The sequence below is a fragment of the Callionymus lyra genome, chromosome 15 (genome assembly GCF_982586985.1).
Source record: "Callionymus lyra chromosome 15, fCalLyr1.hap1.1, whole genome shotgun sequence".
Classification (NCBI taxonomy): Eukaryota; Metazoa; Chordata; class Actinopteri; order Syngnathiformes; family Callionymidae; genus Callionymus; species Callionymus lyra.
This window is the reverse complement of record NC_141832.1, coordinates 7,555,889-7,571,393: the sequence shown is the minus strand read 5'-3', so window position 1 is coordinate 7,571,393 and position 15,505 is coordinate 7,555,889. Positions and strand designations below refer to the sequence as shown.

General features: G+C 43.6%; 1 protein-coding gene across 1 annotated transcript; it reads right to left on the bottom strand.

Annotated features, from left to right (window-relative positions):
* Positions 1-410: 410 nt before the first annotated feature.
* ppp1caa (protein phosphatase 1, catalytic subunit, alpha isozyme a) lies at positions 411-13,682 on the bottom strand. The gene is made up of 8 exons (XM_087809725.1): positions 13,516-13,682; positions 13,224-13,313; positions 3,602-3,733; positions 3,288-3,518; positions 2,252-2,356; positions 1,962-2,185; positions 1,476-1,610; positions 411-1,313 (listed from the first exon to the last, which is right to left on the bottom strand). Exons 2-8 carry the CDS (start codon positions 13,276-13,278, stop codon positions 1,197-1,199), a joined length of 999 nt encoding a protein of 332 aa, XP_087665851.1. The 5' UTR covers positions 13,279-13,313; positions 13,516-13,682; the 3' UTR covers positions 411-1,196.
* Between the last annotated feature and the right edge of the window lie 1,823 nt (positions 13,683-15,505).

Below are 15,505 nucleotides of genomic sequence, written 5' to 3'. Positions count from 1 at the left end.
ATTTATACATTTATTTAAAAATAAAAACAATATACAGACTGAGGCGTGGGAAGGTGTGAACTCAATGAGAATATTCTGTCCAACAAACACATTTTATGCATTAAATCTTCAAAGTCATGCTCAGAAACAACATGTCTCAGACTTATTGAGGTTTGACTTTAGATTGACTGAGAATAATCAATAATTCTATTGCAGATATTTATTTAACTGAGCTGTATATTTTTAAATATATAGAACATCCTTTAAATACCCGAGGCTCCCAGGCAGGGGGCGCTGTTTCACAACATTCCAATCCTTGCATTGTTGACGTTTTGAAGGAATTCCTCTCGCATCTCTTCTGGAAAACTTCACGGGCGCAGACACGCAACGACACGCAACACACGCATCAATAAATGGCGACCAGACGTGGGTTGGAATAATTCAAACAAAATGTTATTTTTATTTTCATTTTTAACTAAAAACAAAAAAAAAAAGTAAAATATTTAAGGTTGGTTCATGTTTCTACACGAGAGAAGAAAAAAAAATAAAAACTAACATCCATGACTGTTTGAAATCATTGCTTTAGAAAAAATCTTGAATCAAAGGTGTTCAGTGATTCAGCCAGTGTGTGTGTGTGTGTGTTTGTGTGTTTGTGTGTGCGAGTGTGTGTGTGTTTGTGTGTGCGAGTGTGTGTGTGTTTTATGTGCCGACAACACTAGACTGTGCAACTCCAGCCCTCCCCCCCCCCCCGCCCACAGACAGCGCGGAAACAGAATGTACAAAATCTTGTGTTTAGCATTAAACAGTGCGGGGCCTTAGCACAGACCAGTAAGGCGCCTCCCTCCCTCCCTCCCTCCCTCCCTCCCTCCCTCCCTCCCTCCCGGCTCTTAATTTACATGATACAGTAGAACCCGGTTCTACGCACGACAGACACACGAGCGAGAAAGAATATAAATCATACGCGCAGAACAACAGCTCCCGCCGCTCCATTCACACTAAAAATAGCAAACAAAACGCTTAAAAATAGTTTCAGAGAGAAAAAGAGGTGATTGAACCCTGGACACTTGTTTGCTTGGTTGACGTGGGAGAAACAAGTTTGGGAGGTAGAGGAGGACGAGTGGTGGTGGGCTGGCGGAGGGAGGGAGAGGGGGAAGGTCGGGGGTGGAGGAGGGCGGAGAGGGAGGGGGGGGGAGACCAGAGTGAAGACCAGGTGGGTGTTATTTCTTGGCCTTTGGAGCCTTCGGTGAATTTCGTGGCGGGGTGACCGGTCTGCTGGATCCCATTCCGCCGCCGCCGCCGTAGGGATACAACTTCTTATCTGCTGGCTTCAGGATCTGTGGAGAAGATGCACGTGGTTGACCTAAACATTCTCGCCCTCAACAGTTATTTCATTTTCACATCTTTTGAGAGACGGGGCTTGCATTCATTGCCATAAGGCGCCATAGGTTTAAGTACTAGTAACATAAAGGGACAGACGAGGAAAACTCTTAAGTGACCTGGAATGAGCACATGAGCGTCTCGTCCACGCTCATCATGGCGCCGGCGTTGTCGAACTCGCCGCAGTAGTTGGGCGCCGAGAACAGGGTGACGAGCTGCCTCTTGGCGAAGAACTCGTAGCCGTCCTCCACCACCTGACGGGAAGGAACGAGAGCCGGTCAACGACAACAAAAAAAACAGTCGCTTGACACGACACTTCTTCGCGTTTCGCACGGATTATTAGTCGTGATCTGGTCACGATGACGGCGTTGAGGAAAGAAAAAAAAAAGAAAAAAAGTTTGGCGGCGAAAGAAGAGCCTCAGCCAAGTGACGAGCAAGAGAAGATCGGCTCGACAAAATATATGACATTTTACTCAAACATGAAGCTTTAAGTTTGATTTGTCATTTATCAAGAACAAAAACCCTGCTTTTGTCTCATTTAAATACAAACTTCATACTATTGTCAAGAGAACATCTGGAGTCCAGACCTAAAAGCAACAAGTCACCTGGTGCGCCCTGCATATTAGGTCCATGTCGTGTTTGTGTAGAAACTTGGCGACCACGTCGGCCCCGAACGTGAAGGAGACGCCGCGGTCGTTCTCGCCCCAGCCCAGCACGTCTTTGTCGGGGTCGGCCCACAGCAGGTCGCACAGCAGGCCCTGGTCCGGCACGTCTGTGGGCCGCATGACTCTGCGGATCTGCTCCATGGACTGCAGGTCGGGGGACAGACCTGGAGGAGGAGGAGGAGGAGGAGATGTTAGCGGGTCACGGCAGGTGGAGCGACGCCTGAAAGTACCTCCGTGGCAGCAGAAGATCTTCTCGTCGACGATGGCGGCCACCGGTAAACAGTTGAAGCAGTCGGTGAAGGTCTTCCAAAGCTTGATGTTATACCGCCGCTTGCCTTCAAACCAGAAGTAAGACACCATTAAAAATAAATATATAAAAAAAAGGTACAAAAACTTCTTCGCATTTACACTTGATTTTCAGTTTTTCCTCAAAACTACTTTTGTTAAGAGCAGAAACAAGTCATGAGGCTGCAGGAGAAAACTTGAATTTTGAAGTAATATTAAGATATTTAACAAACTTCTCTGCCGCTCTACAATTGAATCTGGGGTAACCAAGGGATCTGTATCAATTTTGTTGTGTAATAAAATCATAATTTGTGTTTTATTAATTTACAATTAACATGCAAATATCCACAGCCCTGGTTCATTTTTGTGTCGCCTTAAAACTTCAGGTCATAAGATGGCAGCAGTCATTACGTCCGCCGCAGCGACGGCGATGACTGAGGACGAGAGGATACAGTGGACTCCGGCAGCTTTTAAAGCCGATGTTTGCCTTGATTTGTTTTGAAATCAAAATACGACTTCGTCAAGAGTCATGTGGTCCGTAAATTCTGCAACACCAGAGTCAAGTACTCGACAATACTACAACTATATCCTTGTTACTACAGTATTACAACACCAGAGTCAAGTACTCGACAATACTACAACTATATCCTTGTTACTACAGTATTACAACACCAGAGTCAAGTACTCGACAATACTACAAATATATATACTTGTTACTACAGTATTACAACACCAGAGTCAAGTACTCGACTATACTACACATACATCCTAAAGTATCACAAAGTACATCAAAATGTCATTTTTTTGCCCCTGTATTGTGATGCATAGTGAATCACCAGATACTTGCGAATACACCCCCTTCGTCTGATCCATTAACAGCATCTCCTGTTACCTCATGACTGGACTTGGTTGGGTTGAAAGTGTGTGTCATGGACCGAATTAAGTATTCTTTGAAAAGGTCTGGACTAATCGTCGACTCACATTCATCATAGAAGCCATAGATTCGGTTGATGGACGCGCACTCGTGGTTGCCGCGCAGCAGGAAAAAGTTCTCGGGGTACTTGATCTTGTAGGCCAGGAGCAGGCAGATGGTCTCCAGCGACTGCTTCCCTCGATCCACGTAGTCGCCCAGGAACAGGTAGTTGCTCTCCGGAGGGAACCCGCCGTACTCGAAGAGCCGGAGCAGGTCGTAGTACTGGCCGTGGACGTCTCCTGCAGGGAGGGTTGGGGGCACAGGAGAGAGTCAAGCGTGTGACGGAACCGTGCGGCGGCAGAGTTCAAGTCTCGGTCCTCACCACAGATTTTGAGGGGAGCCTCGAGCTCCAGAAGGATGGGTTGGCTCAGGAAGATTTCGCGGGACTTGAGGCACAGACCGCGGATCTCGCCTTCTGTCAGCTGCACATTCTTTCCCGGCCGAGAGCCCTTGACTGAGAAAAAAAAAACAAAAAAAAAAGAGGAGAGAGAGAGAGAGAGAGATGGAAAAAGTGTTAGCGATGTCGTTCAGCTTTGACAAATCTCTAACATGATTTTCTGAGCCGACACTTCACACCTCCCACTCCACAAATGCCGCCTCTCTGACGCAGCTGCAGGTAAAAAAGCAGCAGGAAGACGAGCTTCGACCAAACACGCATTAGAAGACTTCGCTCTCAAACAAACCCACACAAAAAGACATTTGTCCGGCACGTTCGACACTCTAAACCTCCGCCTCGACTGGAGAAGCTGCAGCTGCGACTCTCGCAGCACCGTTGGAACCGCAATTCAGGCCAAGAGCGGAGATGACACCATTTCCAATTAGACACCAGGGACATAAGAAAGTTGACGCTTCGGTTCATCTCGCTCTCAAACGGTTACTGTAAAGATTTAAGTTCAACGACATCGTCGTGGTTTTCCTTCACCTGCACGAGCATCTCTTCATACATTTGTGTCAACGCTCGCTACAAAACGAGGCAATTACACGTTAAGCCACGACGACCGTCAAACACAAATCACCCCTTCTCTTCCGGGACAGTTCGGATAAGAGAGTTATTAGATTAAATGTGTCGGCGAGGCCCGCGGGCGGAGGCGGAGGGCAGCGTTGTTGTAAACACGGTGACAAATGTTCCGAGGGTAATTAATGTGAGCTCTCATTTAAATGGTCACTTCGGGGAATAAATCACGGCGTCTGGTTCGTACGGATCTTATCTCCCCTGGTTCATGTCGGGGCGTCGTCGATCGCTGCTCGGCTTCAACTCGTGCCAGTTTGGCGGGGGGAAAAAAAGAGTTTTGAGGTCGCAGCACTGTCCCACCCTGAAGTGACCTACAAACCGACGCACTCGCCAGTGACAACACAAACTGCATGCGGCGAGTGTGTGTGTGTGTGTGGGGGGGGGCGGGGGGGTCAAGCTTTACTGTAGCAACCTTGTTCGGGCTTCAATGGATCTCCAGTTGCAAACGCAGCCGCCGGAGACGGCGAGATCGATGTGCCCGGAGAAACTGATCCCTCAGAGACGGGTCTACAAATTAAGAGTCCGGTGTGTGGTTTATTGATCTTTGGAGGACCCACGCTACGGCCATTTAACAAACGGTTGTAGTCGGACGATGAAGCGAATGCGCCCCCCCACAAAACATACTAATAATTATGTGAATAAATAAAAATATTGACAGATAATATTTGGAATAAAAACAGCGAAAACAAAAAGATGAAAACAGATGTCAAGTGCAAACTCACAAGAAGGATGAATCAGCAGCCTCTGAGATAGAGAGATTGTGTTACTTATTTTAACTACTTGACAGGTTTATTTAGAAAAAATGTCCGAAGCGAGTGTCTTAAAAAGGACAGTGTATATGTATATATGTATATATATATATATATAAATATAAATGACAATTTATGTTGCATATATACACTGAAACTCAAACCTTCTGAGTGGGCGAGGAGAGACACCAGCAGAAGATGAGCACGAAGAAAGAAATGGATAAAGTCATCTTGATAATTAGTCACTAGAATGTTGCAGCTCTAGTTACATTGCACAACTTAAGACTCGACTTCGAACCGACAGCTCATCCCGGGACGTCTTCACCATGACACCAAGTTAATTTTGATTAAACGTAGAGTTTGGAAAATGTATTTTTAAATGATTGGAATAAGAATATTAAACCATGTGTAAAAATGTATTTATTTGGAAAATATTCATTTAAATTATTTAAAAGTTAACCTATGTAATAGGAACTATAGAAATAACTTATAAATACAAATAAAAATAAACTTCAAATAAAAAATAAATAAAGTTTGGACAAAAATGCTGAATATTCTGAGGGCACAGATTGTCTTCCACACTGAACTCTGGGAGGAAAACTAAAAAAAAAAAACTGGATGTGTGACAAATCACAACTGCGACGAGGGCCAAACCCCGACTGTGAACGAGTCCGACCCGTTCGCATGTTGTGTTGTTATACAGATAAGAGCATCAGCTGCGTTCACACGCCCCAGAATGTGAACTCGACGGAGACGATTCTCCGGATCAGCATGACCGGCGAGGACAGGTGCCAAAATATCCCTCGTCCGCCACAAAACAACGAGCAAAGTTTAATCAGCTGAAGCCGGTGACGGACGAAAGAACTTGATGAAGCTTTAATATGGAAAAGAGGAAATACAGTGTGATCAAGACATTATGATCAGTTATTTGATCATTTACTTTTTTTTTTTACCCCCTCCACGTAGTAACATGGGTGGCCTGGCGTAGAGTACAAAGTGTTCTGCCTGTACTACCGAGGGAAATGTTCTCTTGCCTTGAAAGAACGTACTGACCCTTCCTGAGGATTCCAACAAGATTTTAACTATAGTGACATTCTGCAAACATCACCGTGAGCAGGAGCGAGCGCACGTACGACATGTAACCGGAGCGATGAGCATCTGCAGCAAAAAAAACAAAAAACACAAAGCAGCTGATTTTAAACGGACGAGACCCTCCAAATGACGCAACTCTTCTCCTGGCCCGACTTGGTTTCACTGACGCAAACCATCGGGTTCCTGAGGATCAGCTCCGGACACATGTCACGGACACCGAGTGCCGGCGTGGCTAAACAAAGCAGTTGGCTGGACCGGCTCATCCTCATCAATCCAATCACCAAACCGGGCTTACGGTGTCAGAGGTCTTTAGGAGGAGGAATCCAGGGGTTTATTCCAAAGGGGGCACTTATCGAGGTTTACATGAAGACGGCTTATTTTGGAGGCGAAATCGACCGGCCTCTGGATTCGTGCGCAAATATTTACAAACGAAAGGCCAGGGTTGTTGCCGGGGCGTCACCGACCCGTGCGGGTCACTCAGGACTCACGCCTTTTTCATTCGATCTCAAAACAGGGAGTGCCCCGAAATTTGGGAGTCGGCGCGAGCGGACAACACGCCTAAACCACGTTCATATTGAAGCAGCACAAAAGGATTAGCAACATGTGTCACACGGCTTCACTCACGGTATTAATTATGTAATAATAACTTGTAAGGTTAGGCAGGTAGGAGTCATTTAAAGTTTTATATAATAATAATAATAGAGGTTTGGTTGAAGGCAGCATCAAAGACAACCCTCATCACATCTACTGAGCTCTCCTTATACAGTAACACTTTCACAGACACACCATGATCATTCTTTATTCCCCTTTGTTCTTATTTTATTTTTTATGAATAATTGCTGTATTGCTGTGTCTAACTGGAAAAAACAATTTCCTGAGGGATCAATAAAGTTCTACCCAACAAAAAAATAAACTCACCAGCAGAATATTCATTACAGTCGTCTTAAATCTAAACTTTTTACTCATCAGTCTCTTCCTCTGCCGTATTAAAAACAAATAAACACATAAAACACAACTACACTAGAGTAGCCTTACATTTGCAATTTATTTTTGTAAACCATTCTATGAAAAAGTATTGAAAATAAATCACTGGTATTGGTCAAATTGATTCCTTATCACGACCCATCAACGACACAAAATAACATGTACATTGTCAGCTTTGAAAATCCCGTCCAATGCTTCTAAATGCGGGTCCACACCCAAGAGGAGAGGAGGCGATGTAAAAATAATCACATGGAAGCCGCTACTGGTGCTAAAAAGTGAAAAGCGAGTATAAATAAAGCAGCTCGTCACTTTAAACCAGGATTACCGACGACTAAGCCCCTGCAGAGCTTACTCCAAAGTTAGCCTTATAGCCGGCAGGCAACAGTGAGCTTATCAAGGGGCGCAGACAAAAACTCTGCTCGACTGGAAGCGGTCAGGGAGACACACAAAAGAGCTGGACCGGCAAAGAAAAGCCTGCAGGGGGGGTGGGTTTGGGTCGGAAGTGCTGGAGTCAACAGTTGGTGTGATCCAACACTCCTGACTCTCCGGGCTTCATGTGATGTCACGCTCCTCGACGGCGACGCAACGTTTTGGGTATCGCTGGATCCACGCAACTGATCCAATTATAGGCACCATTTATCCAAACGCATTTAATGGGTTTTGGGTCTCAAACATCCTAGCCTTGGAAACTGGACCCGTTATGTCCCCAAACATCCCTCATGCGGGGCCCGGGGCGTGCTCATGTTTCAGCCGCCGGTGCCGATCAACACGAGTGATATTTACGAGTGTTTTGAGGTTATATTCTCAACCACAAACAGAGACGGCGGAAAAAAAAAGAAGGTCAAGAGTGTTATGCAAGGGGATATAAATACCGCCACTATCAGCTTTGTTTGTCTTCTCCTGTGTTTGGCAGACAACCGGATCAGAGCCAAGTATAACAGAAAGTGTTCCCTCGCGCTCCACTGCAGGCGGAGAGGAAGTCGAACTCGCAAAGCGCCGTCGCCGCGCGTCGCATATTAGTGAATAATCCCGATCACCTCCAGCGGCTCAGCTGAACGAGAACACTCGTGAGATGGTAAACAACCAGAGGTTGAAGAGCTTTACTGGTGAGGAGGGATTGGAAAACGTTTAATAGTCATGATCGATAGGGTTCCCTCATTAAAAAGAAGGCTAATAAAAAGAAGCTGCTCCACAACCGTCTGTACAAGACGTCTGTAAAGAGCTCGTCGTTCATGATTCACTCTGTGATCACATGACACGCCGAGACTCGCCTGCTCTTATTATGACTGAGACTCACGGTGAGGACGAACACCAACGATTCGTCTGCTTTGCAACGACATGTCGAGCGAGACGACAGCAGAACGCTTTTAATTCGGCTGAACTGAACAAGTGGCAGTGAGTAGAACAGAAGGTACAACGGGATTATATAGTCCAGGTGTACGAGTGAAATATCATAGGATTTGACGGAAACGAGCCAAATTCAAATCACAATTTTCAACTGTAAAACAACAAAATATACATTAAAATTTGTAAAAGACATTAAAAAAAATAAATACTGAAAGACCCCCCACGTGTGTGTATATATTTATATATATAAAAATAAAAAAGGAAATTAAGAGAATAAAATACAATTTACTATTAAACACAGTTGTTTTGTTTTTCTATTGCTTATATTGTGTATTCTTATTATTCTGTACTGACCCCACGAAAAAAATTCTACTTTGCGTTTACAACACTGAAAAAAAAGGCATTTAAGAATTAGAATCAGAAACTTCAATTGCCAATTAAGTGTGTGTGTAAAATAAAACAATCCCAATTATATTCACAATTAACATGCAATTATTCACAGCGTTTGTTCTTTTTTTTGTTGCAATTTAACTTCTGGCCGCTAGATGGCAGGAGTAAGTACATCCTCTGCAGCTAAAGGAACAGTGAAATCCTGCAAGATCCTGGCAGTGACTGAGGACAAGAGGATATAGTAGACTCCAGTTGCCTTTAAAGATGATGTGAGGACATATTTGTCTTTTAGTTGTTTTTAATTCAACTAAAAGAAAGTAAAACAATCATTATAATTCACTGTCGTTTAGAAAACTATGCAATTGTATTAAAATATATCGGATCGAAAAACATAATTATAAAATATATACCGTTTCAAATTTTATCATGAGATTAGTGCATCATTAAAGCCCTACAAGTGCCATGTTTTCCTTTGCTGGAGTACATTTGTATAGTAATATTTTTTTTAAATACTAGCAGAACTAGGAACGTGGGATTTAATTCTATAGAAAAGAGATCATGTTGGATCTAATACCGTCTCTAGAAGACATGAAGAGCCTCTTGAGATAGTATTTCAGACTGAAGTAGAACATGTTAACGCACATAACCAGATGATGGTAAACATATAGCGACAGAGCCACAGAGGACACACGCACACGGACGGAAATACTCGGCAGACCTACATGCGAGGAGGTCAGGACCTGATTCGTCGAACCCTTTCCATGAAACGCAGGAGATTTACGCTCCTGTGCAGCGTGTGATCTTACACAACCGTCATGTGGATGTGCAGATACAACACAACCTGCTTCGCCTCAGACGGCTGCAGACCATAAATTAACCACCAAGCGGGCACACACACATATACACACACTGTCATATTTGCACAGCTAATAAAGATTACACAACGCTGTCGAGATAGTTTGTTCTCTTGCAACAATCTTCAGGTTTAATAACACTGTCCTCGTGCTGCGCTGAAAACAAACTTCTATGGTGTTGATAAATCTTAAGATTTTTTGTGTGTTTGGTGAGTCTCCCTGATAACCGGTGAGGCATTCACACCGTGAATAACGCGACACGCCGACACGTACATCCGAGCGTCGGTTGCTTATTTTTGACTAAGCGCTGTAGTTGCAGATAGAAATGGATTTTCGCAAGATTGCAAGTTGAGTTTTATGCAAGAAATCATGACGAGGTTCTCTGCGACAACTAGGACCGGGTATCTATAGAAAATGTTTAATAACGGTACCGATTCCAATACCTTCACGTAGAAACTGGTTCCTTTTATAAGATCAATTCTACCAAAAGGAAAATTATATTTAACATAGTACAAGTCATTTTCAGCTTAAAGCCCTTCGCAAATGATTTCCAGCGTTGAAAAAAAACAGTTGTGTTTTTGTATTTTCCATGGCAACCGTAATAATCACTGTCAAAATTCCATAGATATTGAAATGTAACAATAGCAGTATCTTCATAGTGAGGGGGTTTAAAGAACAAATGATAATTTCACAAAACAACGTTTGGTTTCCTGATAATACCGGAGCATTTCGGTCGGTGCCACAAAAGAATCAAAGTTTGACACCCGTCCCCCAACTACAACCCAAAGTGATGGCAAAGCTTAATTTTAATAAACACGGTCGAGCATTAAACAGAATTAATGGATTTTAGGATCAACGGTCCACACAAAGCTATACATATGCAACATAAGGAGGAAGTACCAGTGTGGCTGTCACACAGTGACGCTAATCTCTCATGCAACATCTGTGGACACTTCCCTAATGAATAAAACAAATAAAGATCTCACCCAGTTCTGGGTTAACCTTTGTGACAGGATACCTCTGTTTAGATTACGTTTGGATGCTTTAGAATCGTTTTTTTTACCACCTAAAAAAACTTGTTTTTACCATCTCCTCAGCTGTCTAGACGTGGGAATGATTGACGAAGCAAATGTTTACTTTCTACCATCGACGTTATATTGAGGTACAGGTCAATGAGCCTAGTGACATCATCGCTGTCCTCTTTTTTTTTTTTACAATTATTTTGCAGTACACAGCTTCGTAAAGGTGACAAAAACAGTTTATAGTTTTAAAGTTTAATGTTTGAGCAGATGCTACATTTTACAGCCATGAAACCCAACTAACCTACATAAATTCACGACACGCGTCTATAATTGTCGTCGTAAAAAAGGGTGAAACAATAACTCAAATTGAGAGCGACCTTGTCGGAAATGATCCAGGAGTTAAGAGAAGTCGTGAAATCGAGGAAGTTTGTCAAGCGCAGGAATGTTAGCGTCACTAGCGCTGGACCATTAAATCGTCCTCGATTATTTATCGTGTAAAATTCCAGATCGATATTGACTGGACACTATTTTAATTGTCATAATTTCGATTTAAAAAAATAAAACACTCTCGTTTTGCTCACTCGTTCTCTCCGTCAAACCACTCCTTGTCTACATTCCATTCCTGGGTAAAAGGAGTCTGTGTCACCGCTTTATTAAATCCAGGCGGAAACCCTGATAAGGACAAATGTTTGTTGATGTTTTCGGTAACTTTTGCTGAGCATCACAGAGTCCGTTTGTAGCATTAGCTGCCAAGTTATCCAATGTTTTTCTACACTTCCTTTTCCTAGACTATTATCATACATTTATTTTTTGTTTAACTTGTTTTTTGTTAGCACAGCCCATTATATTTTTCTACACTTAGATAAAAAACACTTGTATAATAATAATCGAATTAAACTTGTTTTATTGTGAGAGTAGACTTGTGAATCATCCGTCACCTTTTCAGCAAGGTTTTCTCGTATTATGATTTGTATCATATTGATTATAATGTTATGGATCATTACATTTTTCTGCATTTGTTGAGCACAGTTTCTTACATTTATATCATTATTGTTTATTTCATTTAAGTCATGTTATAATAGCAATTTTTTGTTGAGTGGAGATTGTTCTTGTCGTTTGTTTATCGTCAATAAAATGTTTCAATAATTCTATTTTAGCTTCCACTTAACTGGCATTTTAAAGACAATGTTAATAAATGATTAAAAAACAAACAAACATAATAATCGATAAGAGAAAATATATCATGATTCATTTTTCGGCAAATCGCCCAGATTTACTTCTCTATAGTAACTGCTCTTGAATTTTGTCTGTAAAAAAACATTTTACAGCCACAAAGTCTCAAGGAATCCATGACATGCGTCATAAATAAATAACAACAATAACTTAAATGACTATTATGGATGTCAACAATAAACCAGGAACATCCTGGAAATCGCAAGGAAGGAAGGACATGACGAGGAAGCTATTAAAGTGTAGAGATGTTTACATGTCACTAGTGTCTCTGGAGCTGTGAGACGAAGGACAGCTCAGGTGTTGTGAGACGAAGGACAGCTCAGGTGTTGTGAGACGAAGGACAGCTCAGGTGTTGTGAGACGAAGGACAGCTCAGGTGTTGTGAGACGAAGGACAGCTCAGGTGTTGTGAGACGAAGGACAGCTCAGGTGTTGTGAGAAGAAGGACAGCTCAGGTGTTGTGAGATAAAGGACAGGACAGCTCAGGTGTTGTGAGACGAAGGACAGCTCAGGTGTTGTGAGAAGAAGGACAGCTCAGGTGTTGTGAGACGAAGGACAGCTCAGGTGTTGCGAGACGAAGGACAGCTCAGGTGTTGCGAGACGAAGGACAGCTCAGGTGTTGCGAGACGAAGGACAGCTCAGGTGTTGCGAGACGAAGGACAGCTCAGGTGTTGTGAGACGAAGGACAGCTCAGGTGTTGTGAGAAGAAGGACAGCTCAGGTGTTGTGAGACGAAGGACAGCTCAGGTGTTGTGAGACGAAGGACAGCTCAGGTGTTGTGAGACGAAGGACAGCTCAGGTGTTGCGAGACGAAGGACAGCTCAGGTGTTGCGAGATGAAGGACAGCTCAGGTGTTGTGAGATAAAGGACAGCTCAGGTGTTGTGAGATGAAGGACAGGACATCTCAGGTGTTGTGAGACGAAGGACAGCTCAGGTGTAGTGAGATGAAGGACAGCTCAGGTGTAGTGAGATGAAGGACAGCTCAGGTGTAGTGAGATGAAGGACAGCTCAGGTGTTTTGAGACGAAGGACAGCTCAGGTGTTGTGAGACGAAGGACAGCTCAGGTGTTGTGAGATGAAGGACAGCTCAGGTGTTGCGACACCAAACACAGGCAAGAATGATGCGTTCAGGCTCCAGTCGTTTAAGAGGTTCTGTTGATACTTCCTGTCGCCAGCATCAGTAAATACTGGTGTGTATCAGGTACATGTACAACTGGACACATTCAAAGTCAAGCTAAATATCGTGTATTTAATACAAGTCTCACCTTCCAACAGGCGCTGAATTATAGAATCGATGTTTAGTTTGTCCGGCTCCGCCATTTTCTCTCTTTTATGTCGTTCTGACGCTGCTCTCCCTGGTCGTCCCCGAACCCCAACAGAAGAAGAGCACACGTCAGGATTATTGAAAAACCAACAACCGGGAGACGTTTTTTACACAAACATGCTACTTCGTCATGGCGAACGTTAGCTCGTATGTGACAGGTGGCTAATGCTAGTTAGCTTCTGAAGCTCGGAGCAGGAAATGAACGAATGGCGTCTTCGCGCCGTCGGACTGACCTTTCTGGCTTCGAGAGGATCCTCCCCGGGTGTTGACGAGTCAATATTTATCCTCCGCGCGCAGCCGTGGCCCGGTTCTCTCTGGTCGCGTCCCTCGACTCTCCCAGGAACTTTAACCAGGCCGGTCTCTGCCGAAGAGGCTCCGCTGACGTCAGAGGGTGAGTCTAAAAAAAAAAAACAATCCTCAACCCTTGCGCTCGTTTTCTCGAACGCTGATTGGTCCTTGCTGGAATCTAGAATAAACCCTCGCACCTGATTGGATACACGTCGAGTCCGTTTCCACCCCCCTCCCTCTCTCAAAGCTCCGCCCACCTTCACAGCAAGAGTACGCTGGCGTCGACGAAACGGCACGAAAGGACGCCCTCTAGTGCTCCACACGCAGAATGCAGCGCTGACCCGAGGATGTGGGAAACATGTCGCCCGGGTCAACACATGTGAGGCGTGCGACACCGAGGAGGCGTGAAATAACACGATCGAGTCTTTATCTGCGAACTCTTGACACAAAGTAACATATATTGGACGTGACAACAAACTTAAAAGAACGTCAACCAAAGGAGAAAACAAAGAAAGCCATTTGACTTTGTAGAAAAAGTGCTTCAATCTTAAACTGTCAGCTTTGGTCTTGTGAGTATCTATTTATTGTTACTTTTGTGTTGGGAAATCATTCTCGAGGTATTTCAGGGACGTGACTTGATCGTCCACCTTCATCATCTTCATCATCTTCATCATCTTCATCATCTTCATCATCTTCATTATCATCGTTGTCCTCCTCTTCTGTATCTCCGACATTCCTGGACCAACAATGTGTGTCTTCTGCACGTGTACATCATGGAAATGAAAACAGTCACAGCTTGAAAAATAATAATAATAATAATAGTTGAATATTTGTATACGTGTATACATACACACATTCAAAGTAGAACAAATATATACCTCTTTATAGCGTAGGCTACATATACATAGTGACATCATGTTATGGACTTAAATCAAATTAAAAACAATTAATAATTAGAATGTATTGATAAATAATAAAAAATGAAACCTAGGAAGGTCATAGTTTGAAGTCCGAGGTCGTCCGAGGTCGCCGCTACGAGGTCAAGAAGTTGGCGCAAAAAGGTTGAAGTTGTGCCGTAACTGCCGCTTGGAAACGTCACCACTTTACGGTTATGTTTCCCCCAATTGCTTGTGAATTTGGATCCTAAGCATACAATAAAAAAAAGTTTCTGACTCAAAGATATTGCGTGAAATTCCTTCCTTTCCGTTAAATTTGCGCGGAAATCGTGATTCTGTGCGAGAGCGTTTGGTGATCAGCTTGTTTACAGTTGACTAATGTGCAACAATAAGCTAAAGTTAAAAGTTATCTTGCAGCTATGAGCTACTGTCACACAGTTAGCTAGCAGCTATGAGCTACTGTCACACAGCTAGCTAGCAGCTTTGAGCTACTGTCGCACAGTTAGCTTGCAGCTATGGGCTAGAGTCACGCAGTTAACTAGAAGCTGTGAGCTACTGTCACACAGTTAGCAAGCAGCAACGATCTACTGTCACACAGTTAGCTAGCAGCTATGAGCTAGTGTTACGCATTTAGCTAGCAGCTGTGAGCTACTGTCGCACATTTAGCTAGGAGCTATGAGCTACTGTCGCACAGTCAGCTAGGAGCTATGAGCTACTGTCGCACAATTATCTTGCAGCTATGGGCTAGTGTCGCACATTTAGCTAGGAGCTATGAGCTACTGTCACACATTTAGCTAACAGCTATGAGCTACTGTCGCACATTTAGCTAGGGGCTATGAGCTACTGTCGCACAGTTAGCTAGCAGCTATGAGCTACTGTCACACAATTAGCTAGCAACTATGGGCTAGTATCACACAGTTAACTAGAAGCTGTGCGCTACTGTCGCTCGGTTAACTAGCAGCAACGATCTACTGTCGCACAGTTAGCTTGCAGCTATGAGCTAGTGTCACGCAGTTGGCTAGCAGCTGTATGCTACTGT